General features: G+C 44.3%; 1 protein-coding gene across 2 annotated transcripts in view; it reads left to right on the plus strand.

Annotated features, from left to right (window-relative positions):
• The window catches only part of CYB5R4 (cytochrome b5 reductase 4), a 1,010,997-nt gene that overhangs the window by 610,493 nt on the left and 388,036 nt on the right, over window positions 1–12,468 (plus strand). For both annotated transcript variants that reach the window (XM_069235594.1, XM_069235593.1), the window contains exon 9: window positions 3,095–3,127. In XM_069235594.1, coding sequence (XP_069091695.1) covers window positions 3,095–3,127 — 33 coding nt within the window. The remainder of the gene's footprint in view (window positions 1–3,094; window positions 3,128–12,468) is intronic.

Below are 12,468 nucleotides of genomic sequence, written 5' to 3' on the forward strand. Positions count from 1 at the left end.
AACCTCGGCTTCATACTGGACTCATCGCTCACTATGACCCAGCAGGTCAACGCCATCTCATCCTCATGTTTCAACACCCTCCGCATGCTTCGCAAGACCTTCAGATGGATCCCCATTGAAACCAGAAGAACGGTCACCCACCCACCCTGACAAGTTGCAGCTGGTCGATTACATTCTTCCTTTTACTCGTGACTCCGTAAATTCATCCGTGGGGGATCCGCAGAGTAGCCACATATCTATATTTTTGCATTTTATTATCTCTAAAACAGATTTACACCAATTCACAAAAAGCGTGCTTTCTGGACTAAGATCTAGCTTTCTGCCAAATTTGGTGTAATTCCATCCAGCGGTTCAGGCTGTAGTCGTGTTCAAAATCCCTATAGAAAAGAGAATGGGGAGATGCGTTTTGGGAGCCCCCACACCCATTTATCTCAGCACTTGCTTGTCATGTCACCCTGAAACTTTCAAGACAGCAGATGAACTGACCAAAGTGTAAATTTAAAATGTTTTGTGAAGATTGATCAGGTGGCACCAAAGTTATTGGCAAAACAAAAAAAAGCTCTGTCTATGGAAAATAGGTCATAACTATAACTACCTACTGTCAACCACCAGTAGGTCATATATTTATATAAACATGTGCATGTACATCTTCAAGGTACATGGGTGTGGAGTTAAGAATAATAAATCTGTACTTACCTTTATACATTTACCCTCTCGTGATCTTGATAATTGAAATTTTTGCTATGATGTTATGGCAGAACAATATTATAAAGTAAATATTCTGGCATACATTTCCTTGTTGACTTTAAATCATCACTCAGTACTACATAAGACTCTCTCTCTGATAATTAGTCCAACGACTTTTAGACTTGGGGCTAGTAAGATATCCCCATGCCACTCCAGATACAAGGGTACATGGACTTGAGTCCATTTTTACACTAATGTAGATGTAATAGTGTATGCCAGACCGGACTTTTCGGTCTGATCACTCCTTTGTGCATTTTCGTATTTCTGAACCTATGGTAGCTTCTAAACTACATGCCCCATGCTTTTTTTGTGTTGAATGTGATCTTGACCCACAATCAGCAGCGAGTAGCTGAAACATTAATATTTAATTGGATTATGTCTACTCTTCTGGGAAACCTCTCTTGTGACAAAGCTTTCAAATTCATTTCTTTGGCTACAAATGGCCCTTAGCTGGTGTTTCCTGACCATCTGTTTTAGGAAAAATGTTGACAAAAATATTGTCTTATTCAAAATTCACGTGCAGCATTAAGGGGATTATTCAATTTGGCTATCTTCGTTAATCCTTTGGGACCTGCCTCTTTTCAAGAAACCTACATAATGGAACCCTATTTTCAAGAAAAGAATATTTAACAAAGAATCTCTACACAATGTGAAATGCACACGTTTTCCACCGCAGCACATGTTGACTGAAACTTTAATGAGGTTTACGTTAGGAAATGTCACGCTATGTGTGCAGCCTCAGATAATTCTGTTTTTAAGTGGTAGCATATAATTTGTCCTTCAATTTCCACAATACATATTTCGATCTAAAGAATAGAAGTTCTGTTAATTTTGAGGAGATTTAATTGACTTGAAGCAGCCTATCTTCGATCTTAAACAAAACATGCTTCTCTGTCTTTATTGAACAAAGCATACTGCTCTGTCATCACGGCTCCTTTCTGTGCTTCTTTGTATTCTTTGAAATTGCACTACGGCTTTGATCCCCTGCCTGAAAGCCATTTTGGCTGAAATGCAATATGCAGCACAAGCGAATGGTTCCTTGTGCATCGCAGTTAATTCCCAAGGTCTAGTTTTGTAATAAGCACAGCAAAAGAGAGAAAAACTAGAGAAAAGACAGTCAGAAAAACCTTGAACTCTTTTTTTTCAGCAGCATTCTAATTTCTGTTAATAAAACCGTTTATCCACTGTGTGGGAGACTGGTAAGCGTTATTTGTATATCCTACATATGGACGGCTTCAATATCCATTCCTCAGACAGTGCTTAATTTGTGCCAGGATGTGCCAGAGCTTGGCACCGACACACATTTATGACAGACCACCACATGGTGGCGCTGTCAGTCTATAACAGCACTTTAATCAAAGTGTTTAACAGTTCAGTGTATGATTAAAACACAGAATAATACCAGGACACTCAAGCTGTTCTTACAGCTTTGGGTCACCTAGTATAGTTCAAATTGTCCCATTTTTTTACAACTGTAATGGTAAGTACGTGCCGCTGGTACTGGTATTTGGCAGCCTGGCAGGGGCCACTTGTGGTGCAAGCTGCAATAGCCTCCTAAGAAATATCGTGGGTCCCGGAACTTGTTAGTTTACACATTAAGTACTGCCTCAGAATCGTCGTCAGACAGGTGTTATAGTAAACCATCAGATTAGCAACCATTGAGAAAATGAAGCATCATAAATAAAATATGTTACAAGTAACTGACTCTCAAAAGGCTTGAATTTGTAATGTTTTTCTACATTATAGTGCGTCCATTACAAAGCTATAAACTCGATATGAACCTTAGCAGTGAACTGTTTTTACAGCACCCACATAAACAATCTCTTACAACGAACATGCTTTACTGCAGCGCTTAATTTGTGCTTGTTGTGTCCGGTGCTGAGCACCGGCACTTATTTTTGAGGGCCGGCGCTTAGTCTTCTGCCTCAAGCATTTGCTGCGAGCAAAAGACTAATTTGGGAAATACGGGGGTAGAGAAAACCCAAAAAGCATCACAAGGAGAGAAAGTAAAAAGCTGCAAGAGTGAGCTGAAGGAGCTGTGAGTGGCTTTAAATGGATTGAAGAGGCCCGAGATGGCTTCAGGATTGCGCTGTCTCAGTATTCCGTGTTCGCACATGTGATTGCAGCAGCCGCGTGTTTAAGAGGAGGGCTTTGGGCACCCGCACCTTTTTGTTTACAAATTAAGCACTGCTTTACTGGTTACTGCCCAGTCTTCCGTTTATAATCCTTAATGCATACATTATTTTATCAGTCACAATTTAACTAAAATACCTTCTATATGGTTGATGTGCTAACAGTACATTTCTGGAATTCCTGTTACATTTGTTGCCATTATACTTTTTTGTAGACCTGGACCACGCTGTTCGGGAGGAAATCAATGGTAAGTGAACTTTTTCAAATATTCATACTCTGGTACAGTTCGATTTGGTAATTATGTATCAATCTATTAAAAATGGATTCTCGGTTCTCTGTATTGCTTATCTAGCAGAAGCTATTTGGGGATTTGCCTCTCGTGTTATCTCTAAGTGAAAATTGATATTGTACACAATAAGCTTGTTTGGCAGTTTGTTTATTAATTGGGGTCCTGGTTTTATGGTATTCATTTTTCTGACATTTCCGTCTGTATTTATCCATATTTACTTTTTTATCATTTTATCTGTATTTATCCATATGTATGTTGTGCTTAGTGTAATAAATTGTTACTATAGGTGTATTTCCACATTTATTTAACCAACAAATGTTTGAGTGGCCAATGGGTTTTACCCATTTACTACAGTTCGGTCATTTGAGACCATTTGTATAATAGAACAGCTTAAACAGCTATACTGCTGAACTCCCCTACCTGTCAATCTGCATGTGTATTGACCTAGCGTTCATGATTGACAGTAACGCAAATTGTTTAAGAGAAAACCTATTTACTGTATTAAGCCATATTTAAAAATAAACTCAGACAGGAAAATTGTTTTTTTTCTGTCTGCATTTGTCTATGAACATCAGTAAAAACGGAAAACCCGGAGCCCTATTTATAAAGCATTCACTTCTGGTTGACCTGAGTGAAAATTATTTGGAGCATGCCTTCTGCAGTGCTCCAGTTCTTAGATTCTAGAAATGCTATTTTCTAGCAATACAAATAGGCTTCAGTTTCAAACCACTGACGCAATACCTTCACGTTTGCCTAGGTTTGGGTTACAGCCCCAAAAATGTTCATGCCAAAAATTCTAGTGGAAAAAAATGAAATGAAAGTATGACGCTTGACATTTTACTTGGGTACAATGATCACGATCTGCAGAATGTTCACCAACCACTTGGTGTGTGATGGATAAATATGGTTGATGAGATGATTAATGGGCATTTTGATTTGATGAGATGGTGGGTCTGCTATGCCTCATATCTTCTATGCTTTCAGAAGATGTTAAGCAGAGAGTGTTGGAATGGGGAAAGTTCCTCTGTAAGGCTCAGGAGAGTGTGCACCCTGCCTTGACGTCAGCCTAGCAATCTACAGCATTCTGACGCTGCCTCAGCACACACATCTATCGTGTGTGGGCTGAAAGTATCTTTTATGAGAAAGTTTGAAGCCCAGAGCTGGACTGGGTGGTTAAAACATCCACCATGTGCACTCTTCTTTGGAGAAACATTATTGCTCTTAGCTCATCAGGCTGTAGAACACCCACAGTGGTGGTGGCAGAGAATTGATTTCAAAAGAAAGACAGGCCTTTGTTCCTGTCATTTACTAGGAAGGATGCCCTACTGGCCTTTCCTGTCTTTTTAAAAGTGGTCTGCCAGTCCCCTACAGCTGGGTCCTTTTCCCATTCATGTGGGGCATGGATGGCATGCATGCATACCATTTTATGTAAGTATAAGATGTGTTTATGATGCATGGGTAGCCCATTTTGCCACAACCACCTTTGAAATGTTTTTGTATTTGCACATTTTAGTAGTACCTAATGTGAAAGGGCGGAGGCAGAACCCAGGCATCAGATGTGAATTTCAGGTCTCCCCCCAGAATATTCCTGAGGTCCTTCCTAATGAGTCAGACTGAGGGGCACTATGAGCTAGAGATAGAGGGCTCTTTAATATGAAGTAGTTAGCTTCCCTTTCGTAGCCCATTGTTCTCTGGAAGGGCTACTGAACACGTGTTATTGGGTATGTAAATGGGGCAGCCTCCCGTAGCCTTCGTTCCCTTATTGTGAAGTGGACTTATAGCAGTGAATTCCTAACCTTTTGAATATTTCCCCAGGCATCATACCTGATCTTCAGCAGTACCACTGCGCACCGACAGGCAGCGCTGATGACTCTGTGTCGAGGTTACTCGGTGCTAAACATGACGTGTGGGCCTATATAGGCGTGGGGCCATGCTCACTGACATCAGTTCCCTTCTTTCTGGGGCAAGAGACGAGGTTCAGAAGCTACCCTCATCACTTTCAGACACTTCCACTAAACTTTCAGCCAAAAACAGAGTGCAAGAGAAATTTGTCACCTCCCAAATCTACAAGCTTTAAACCCTGTGAGGAATGTCTCAAACAAATGTCTGTGACTGACACACGTTGTTTGTTTGCGGTGCCCGGGGTCGGACCACGATTCCAATGCCTGCATTGATTTAGCCTTGATGCACACCAGGGTTGTTCGAGACCGGGAAGTGAAGCTCTTAGTGTCAAAGCACTGCAAGACCATGCACCAGGATCGGTCAAGGTCCAAAGGTTGCTCTCCCACAACAGGTCGTCTTCACAATTTAAGTTCTCAGGCAAACCTAAAAATAAGTACAAAAAGTCCAAACAGGACTCAGCCCGACCCACCACTCTTGATCTCCCAAGTAGGTGTAGAGGCATCATCGTGCCTTTAGGTTGCACTTTCAAAATCACTCCAACCCTCATTCCATGGCAACCCGAATTTCTGGGGCCGTCATAGAGACCACAGCAAATTGAGGACTTCTACGATGCAATGCTTTTGCCACATTGCAGGGTCCCTCTTGCATTCCTGTAGACTCAAAAGAGCTGAGAGGTTTGCCAACTGAGGTCCTGCCAGCTGGTTCGCCCATGGTGCCAGGAGGGCCCTCTGGATCCACGCCAACTGAGCTAGCTATGGTTGGGGCTTCCAGTACCTCCAACAGCCTCAGCAAGTGTAACAAGCCCCTCAACCTTTTCATGGGCTTTGTACCCCTAGGAGGGGCCAACAAGGAAAGTGTGTGAACTAGCCTTCTGCCCCCCCAGCTACCTCCCACCCCAAGCCTCTTTATAGTGCCCTTGACAGCACACAACTCTCTAATTCCTTCTTATGTATGACATGACCAAACACTTTCTACCAGGCTGACAGATGATTAACCGCACATGTGGGTCCTGCACTTTGTTCAGCAGTTTGAGATGGCACAACACCTTCCACCAACCACAGAACAGATGACAGGGGACCACCTGTCACTTTTGCAGCAGGAGGTGCCAACTATTTTGGCGCAGAACAGGTAACAGCACCAGAAGTTGGTTGCATATGTTATTCCTTCTACTTCCTCGAGCAAAAAAAGGACAGGACCTCCGTCTCATTTAAAACCTTAGCCCTCTCAATGCCTTTCTGAGAAAAACGGTTCACAATGCTCACCCTGGCTCAGATCTTATATGCTCTAGACCCTGGAGACTGGATGGTAGAGTTGGACCTGTAGGATGGTTATTTCCACATGTCCGTCCTCAATGCCCACAGGCTTTACTTGCGGTTCAAGGTAGTCCAAAAGCATTTTCAGTTTGCTCTGCTTCCTTTTGGCCTTCCCAGCTCCCCTCAGGAGTTCACAAAAGTGATGACAGTGGTAGCAGCACATCCTTAAAGATTGCTGTTTCCGGTCTTCCCCTACCTCACCAACTGTCTGTTAAAGACAGGCTTGCCCCAGGCAGTTGTCAACAACCTCCAGACTACAGCGAACCTCCTTATATCATTCACATCAATGAACCCAAGTCACAAATTACTCCTTCACAGATGCTCCCCTTAATCTGAGTCATTATGGACACTGCAGTTGCACATCTCTCCTCCGACTCTGAGAGTCCAGGGCATTTGAGGTATGATGTCAGTGTTTCAACCTCTGTCCTGGATCACAGTGAGGAGGACCCTGAGACTGCTGGGACTGATGGTCTCCTATATCCTGCTGGTAAAGCTTGCCAGATGGCCTATGTGTGCTCTGCAGTGGGATCTGAACTCGCCAATGGGCATAACATCAGGGAGATCTCTCCGATCTGGTACAGATTTTGGAGGAGGCTGCTAAAGAAATGCAGTGTGGCTGCAGGACCGCAACTAAACCAGAGCAAACCCCTCTCCTTACACGAACTGAGGCATTTAAACACCGGTAAAGGCTTAGCTCCATATCATCCTGCTAGTGCTGAGAGCTTTCCACTTGGCGTTGAAAGCCTCCCTGCCCTCCTTCAAGGGGAAGCAGGTGCTCACGGACAAAACACCACTGTCATGTGGTACTGCAACAAGCAGAACGGGACCCTATGCCATGAGGCTTTGCTTCTCTGGATGTTGCTGGACTGTCAAGAGATGTTTCTGATGATACGCCACCTGGTGGGTTCTCTGAACACTAGAGCGGATGAACTAAGCAGTTGAGTCTTGCCAATTAATAATGGCAGTTACATTCAGAAGTCGTTTGAGGTCTTTTCTGTGAGTAGGAATAACTCTTGCTCAACGTTTTCAGTACCAGCAGGAACATGCAGTGTCACCACTTTGGCATATTGGAGTACCCAAGGAATCTCTAGCCCAGAGAAGTGTTCCACCTCGAATGGAACTAGGGACTCCTTTACGCCTTCCCACTGATACCTCTCCAGCTCTGAGTTCTGAAGAAGTTCAGAATCAACCCGCCCAATTCATCCTAGTGGCCCTGGATTGGGCACGAATAGTATGTTATCCCAAACTCCTGGGAATGTCCATCTGTCCTCCAATCACGCTGCTCCTTTGTGAGGATTTCCTGTTGCAGCAGCAGGGCAGGGATCTGCACCTGGACCTGTGGATCCTTACAATTCCATGCTTAGAGATTGAGTGGTGACAATTGAGTGTGTTTGATCTTCTGAAGTTGTTGATGTCATGTTGGCAGCCAGGTGTCCCTTGACTAAATATGTACATGCCTACCATTGGGATAAGTTTGTGGCCTGGTGCACTTCTAGACAAATAGGCTCAGTCCATGCCAAGCAATCCGAAGTTCTGATGTTTGTGTTGTCCCTAGCCCAGCAATCATGCTTGTGGCACTGCTAAAGGGTGCTTGCTATTCTTTCAGCCTTTTTATGGTTGCCGTCTCAGCCCTCATTCTTTAAGTCATCTGCTGCGGTGCTTTTTTTTTTAAAAAAAAGGGTTACATTATATGTTTGCTCCTTCTCTCTATGTTTTGCCCCACTAGGGAAGGATTTGCACTGCTCTGTGAGAACGAAACCCAAGAGTCCCCAAGGTGCCTCTACAGCTTGACCCACCACACAGGGGCACTAGGCGAACAACTGAAGAATGCTGATCCACAGTTGCACAGTGTACGAAGGCATGGGCACCATCCTCCTGCCAGACCCTTAGCAAAGCAAGGGTTTGTGATTTTTTTCCCCTGGTTATCTGCCAGGTCCAGCCATGAGAATCAGAGCAAATACCTCGTCTTTTATTGACTGGGGAGATATATTCGAAAGTAGGCTTGCATATTCAATCATGTATTACTCATATTACATTGGGTCCCCCAGCCGATCCTGTTTTATTTCTTTTTTCTTTTTTTTGTTTTGTATTATTTTCTTCCCAGTTTCTGGGCACAGTTGTCTTCCCAGGAGTCCAATATGCCTCAGCAGTTCATTTTGGGCATTCAGAGACTTCATGAAAAATATGTGCAATTTGCACTAGATACTTACGATTTGCTTTTATGTCCCAAACAGTTGAAAAGATTTTCACCAAACCATGAAAGGTCACCAGATCAGAAAAATTCTGCTGTGCTATAAAAAATTTGTGACCCTTAGTTCAGCAGTTCTAGAGTAAGGCACGCACAGGAATTTCCTGTAGGAAACCCCATTTTGCATACAAGTGAAAAACGATTTTGGGCCCTCCATTACACCCTTTCAAGCATTTGATGACCTGCAACAGGCATGGCACTCTGTAAGCTATCCTCTTATAATTTTTTTGACATATTTGTTGCTGATTGGTTGAAAGAGACCAATGTTAAGGATTCAAAAAATTCAGACTTTCTGTGGAGCCCAGACATGGCTATGCTTCTGTAATTGATATATGAGTGGGCAGGTCGCAAGGCTTGGCCTGGAGTCAGTCCCTGATCCCAACTCGCCAGAGGCGGCCCCTCCACGTGGGTGGAGAAGCGTTGCCCCGCCAACAAAGTGCCCCCCATAACGGAAAAATAAAATGGTAATAAACTTTGTTTATTACCATTTTATTTTTCAACCCCCCGTCCTGAACCGAGTGTCAGGACGGGGTGTGGCAATTGCTGGCGAGTGGCGTCAGGGAGCGGTGCACTTGTTTCAAGTGCGCATGTCCCTTTGATCGGCCGTTTTGCGACGGCCAGCCACACATGCACACTTTAAACACCTCTCACCCAGCTGTTTTAAGACAGCTGGGTTAGAGAAGGCACGAGCCTCCAGCGCTCTGGTGAGCGTGGTGAGAGCCTGCTCCCATCAATCCTGATGGTGCCAGCGTCAGGATTGGCTTGTGCAGTTTCCTGGTTCCTGTTACATCGCGCGTCAGAGCTGTGAGATACAACAGGCGACGCGAGAAGATCTTAACAAGGTATGTGCCCTTTTTTTAACTTACATTTTTATTGTATGCACCCCTCCTACCCCCTGCATTGTGAAAAGGAGCTGGCCGCCGCTGCAACTAGCTGCTGGCAGCCAAAGGCCACTGTGTATTTTCTTCGGCCATTCATTGCAGGGGATGAACATAGGGCCTAGCCTGCAGACGAGTGATGCTCTCAACCTACCATGTGTGCCAACTCTGCTGCGGCAGACTGCATCAAACCCGCTGTGGGCTGCCAACCCTACTACACAGGGCTGAGGTCATTCACATCAGAGGTTAGAAGGCCAAGCCCTGCAGTGCAACCATTGCAGGGGATGGCCTTTGGCTCTCCCCCCACTATCATGTTTGCTTCTCACTGTCTCTCAATCACTTCCTCGCATCCCTTTTATCTTTTTGTTTTTTAACCACTTGTGTAACTTTAAAAAGTATTGCAATTTCTGATTTTTTACAAAACTGCAGATGAATCCGCTATTCAAAATAGTGGCAACCACATTTTGAGTCACGAATCATGCACAGTTTCTTTGATTTTTTTTCTTCTTTGTAAAACGGCTTTTCCACATTTCTGAGCTCCGCCTACAACTGCCTGGGGTTAAGACACTTGTTATAGTTACTCACCTTTCCTGGGTAATTTTATTTTATCCATTGCTCACAATCCAAAATCGATTGTCGATTTTCAAGACTGAGAAAAATGAGTTCGACAGAGAACTTCACCAGCCAGTCACTGCTGTCAAATGATTCAGATGTGATTGGCAGAGGTATACATAACTGTTAACCCTTTCAAGCCCACCCAGCAACTTTTTCAACAGTTTTTTTCCTCAAAACCAAGGGAGCATATTGTAATCAGACAAACAGAAGGACGCTTTCTGAGTAGAATTACCCCTTCCTACCAAATTTGCTACGAATCCGTTCTGCAGTTGTTGCTGTAGGTGTAAGTAAGCATTGTCATGCAGATCTATTTTCCTCTATAGCCATTCAAATGCTTTGTCAGGAAGAGCTGAGGAAAAGTATTAGGTGAAAGGCATCAATTGCTCCATTGCATAGTTTCTCTATTGGCTTCATTTACAATGCATGCTGGTCATTGCAGTTTCCTTGTCATTTTTTCACAAAATACTTGTTCGTAAAAACATGTTTCTTTTCAGTGTTTGTGCTTGGTTTTCACATGGACATTGGCAAGCAAGTCCATGTCCCACTCATGTCCACATTGCTAATATTTTTTCAGCATACCAGCTCTCAAGAATTTCTTTCATAGCTGAACTTTTTGGATTTGTAACGTATATTTAAGAAAGACATTTACCTGACTGCTTTCATGTCCCGTGCCAGGTGCAGATAATCTAAATTCAATCTCACCCTATGGCTTGCCACGTCTAAGATCAGGCGCCCTATGCTGTTGGCCGTTACCTCCTAAACCAAATGCCACGTACTTACAGGAGAAAACACTGTAGGATGTACAGCCTTTTCGTTTTCATCCCTCCACACTTGAGCGCTACGCACCGGCGAAGATATCCTCCAGCACACAGCGACTGATAGAGGGGCTAGGAGACTATAGTCTCTCAGAAGGAAGATCGAGATAAATTTATAAAACAATAATTTATTTTAATCTCAGTTATTTTATAAAAGTGAGGTTTACTGCATCTGCCAGTAAGTACAACGTTTGCCACAAAAGAGGGGTGCACCTGCAATATTATATAGTGCTATGGGCCTGTATTTGTTTGGCACAGGTTGCCACGGAAAGACTTAATCACTGAGGAGCCATTTGTACACTGGTAGGAACATGAAGCAAATTCACGGACACCCAGATAAATTTAATGCACAACATTACTTTTAGATATAACTTCAGAGCATGTAGTTTATAATAGAGGTCCCAGTGAGTGGGTGGAAGGGCTTAGGGCCGACCTCTGATGTTACTGTGGTAGATGCCTCCTGAATATAAATGAGGACTCCAGTAAACAAGCTGGTCCCATGACAGGGCAGATTGCGTATAAACTGCACAATGGTGATAAATAGAACAACAAATCTACAGCAGAGTAACATAACTGTAGAGAGTAAGTGGGGAGCCATGCGGGCTCTCCCTGTTTGTACAACGTGCTCTGCGTGTCTGGGAGGGGCACGGAGCACAAGTATATAATAAAGAGAGAACTGCGGTGACGCAGTCTCATGTGTGTCAGCAAGCCAGCCTGGTCTCAGTGTGTTAATACTTGGGGCCCGGTAACCTAACTACATTGGTGATGAGCGGGATGTCGATATGCCACGCATCCTAAGAATAAAGAATAAACGTACCAGTGTGCACGTGGTGCGGTGTCGGCTGCTGTGAAGGGGGAGACGCGGCATGCGGCATAGTCTTGACGACGAAGGCGATCGTCGGTCCTGGCCTGGTGGAGACCGATCGCCTGGTGTGCTGCCCGGGGAGTGTGCGGCCTGGCTCCCTGCCCGGGGAGGCTGGTTACGGTGAGCCACGCCCCGCCCCAGATGGAAAAAAAAAGAACACGTGGAGCGAAACGCTCCGTCGAGCGCTCCAGCTGGAAGCGTCCTGTTGCCGGGACAGCCTTCCCCAGAAAGAGTAACCACACAGAGCGAAACGCTCTGTCGAGCACTCCGAGTTCGAGCGTCCTGTTGCCAGGGGAGCAGCAGTGACGCATGAGTGTTTTCCCCGTCAGGCGCTCCGCCTTTGAGCATTCTGCCGCTGCGGGAGAGCAGCAACGAGTGACAAGTGTTTTCCCCGGGGCCGGGGAACTTTTTTTTTTTTTTCTTTAAAAAAAAAAAAAAAGAAAACAACAACGTGGGGAAGGCGGGTCTCCGCATTAAAACACTGGAGACTGGTGCCAGAGAAAGTCGGAGGTACAGCTGGCAGGCAGAGGCTTGCAAATAAATTAAAAAAAAAAAAAAAAAATCTTGAACAATAAACACAAACAAGTAGTGGTTGACTATCATTCTCTACAAAGAATATTCTGGAAAAAAAACACAGTTAAAGCGCTCAAACAACAAGACTGA

The sequence above is a fragment of the Pleurodeles waltl genome, chromosome 5, assembly GCF_031143425.1.
Source record: "Pleurodeles waltl isolate 20211129_DDA chromosome 5, aPleWal1.hap1.20221129, whole genome shotgun sequence".
NCBI lineage: Eukaryota > Metazoa > Chordata > Amphibia > Caudata > Salamandridae > Pleurodeles > Pleurodeles waltl.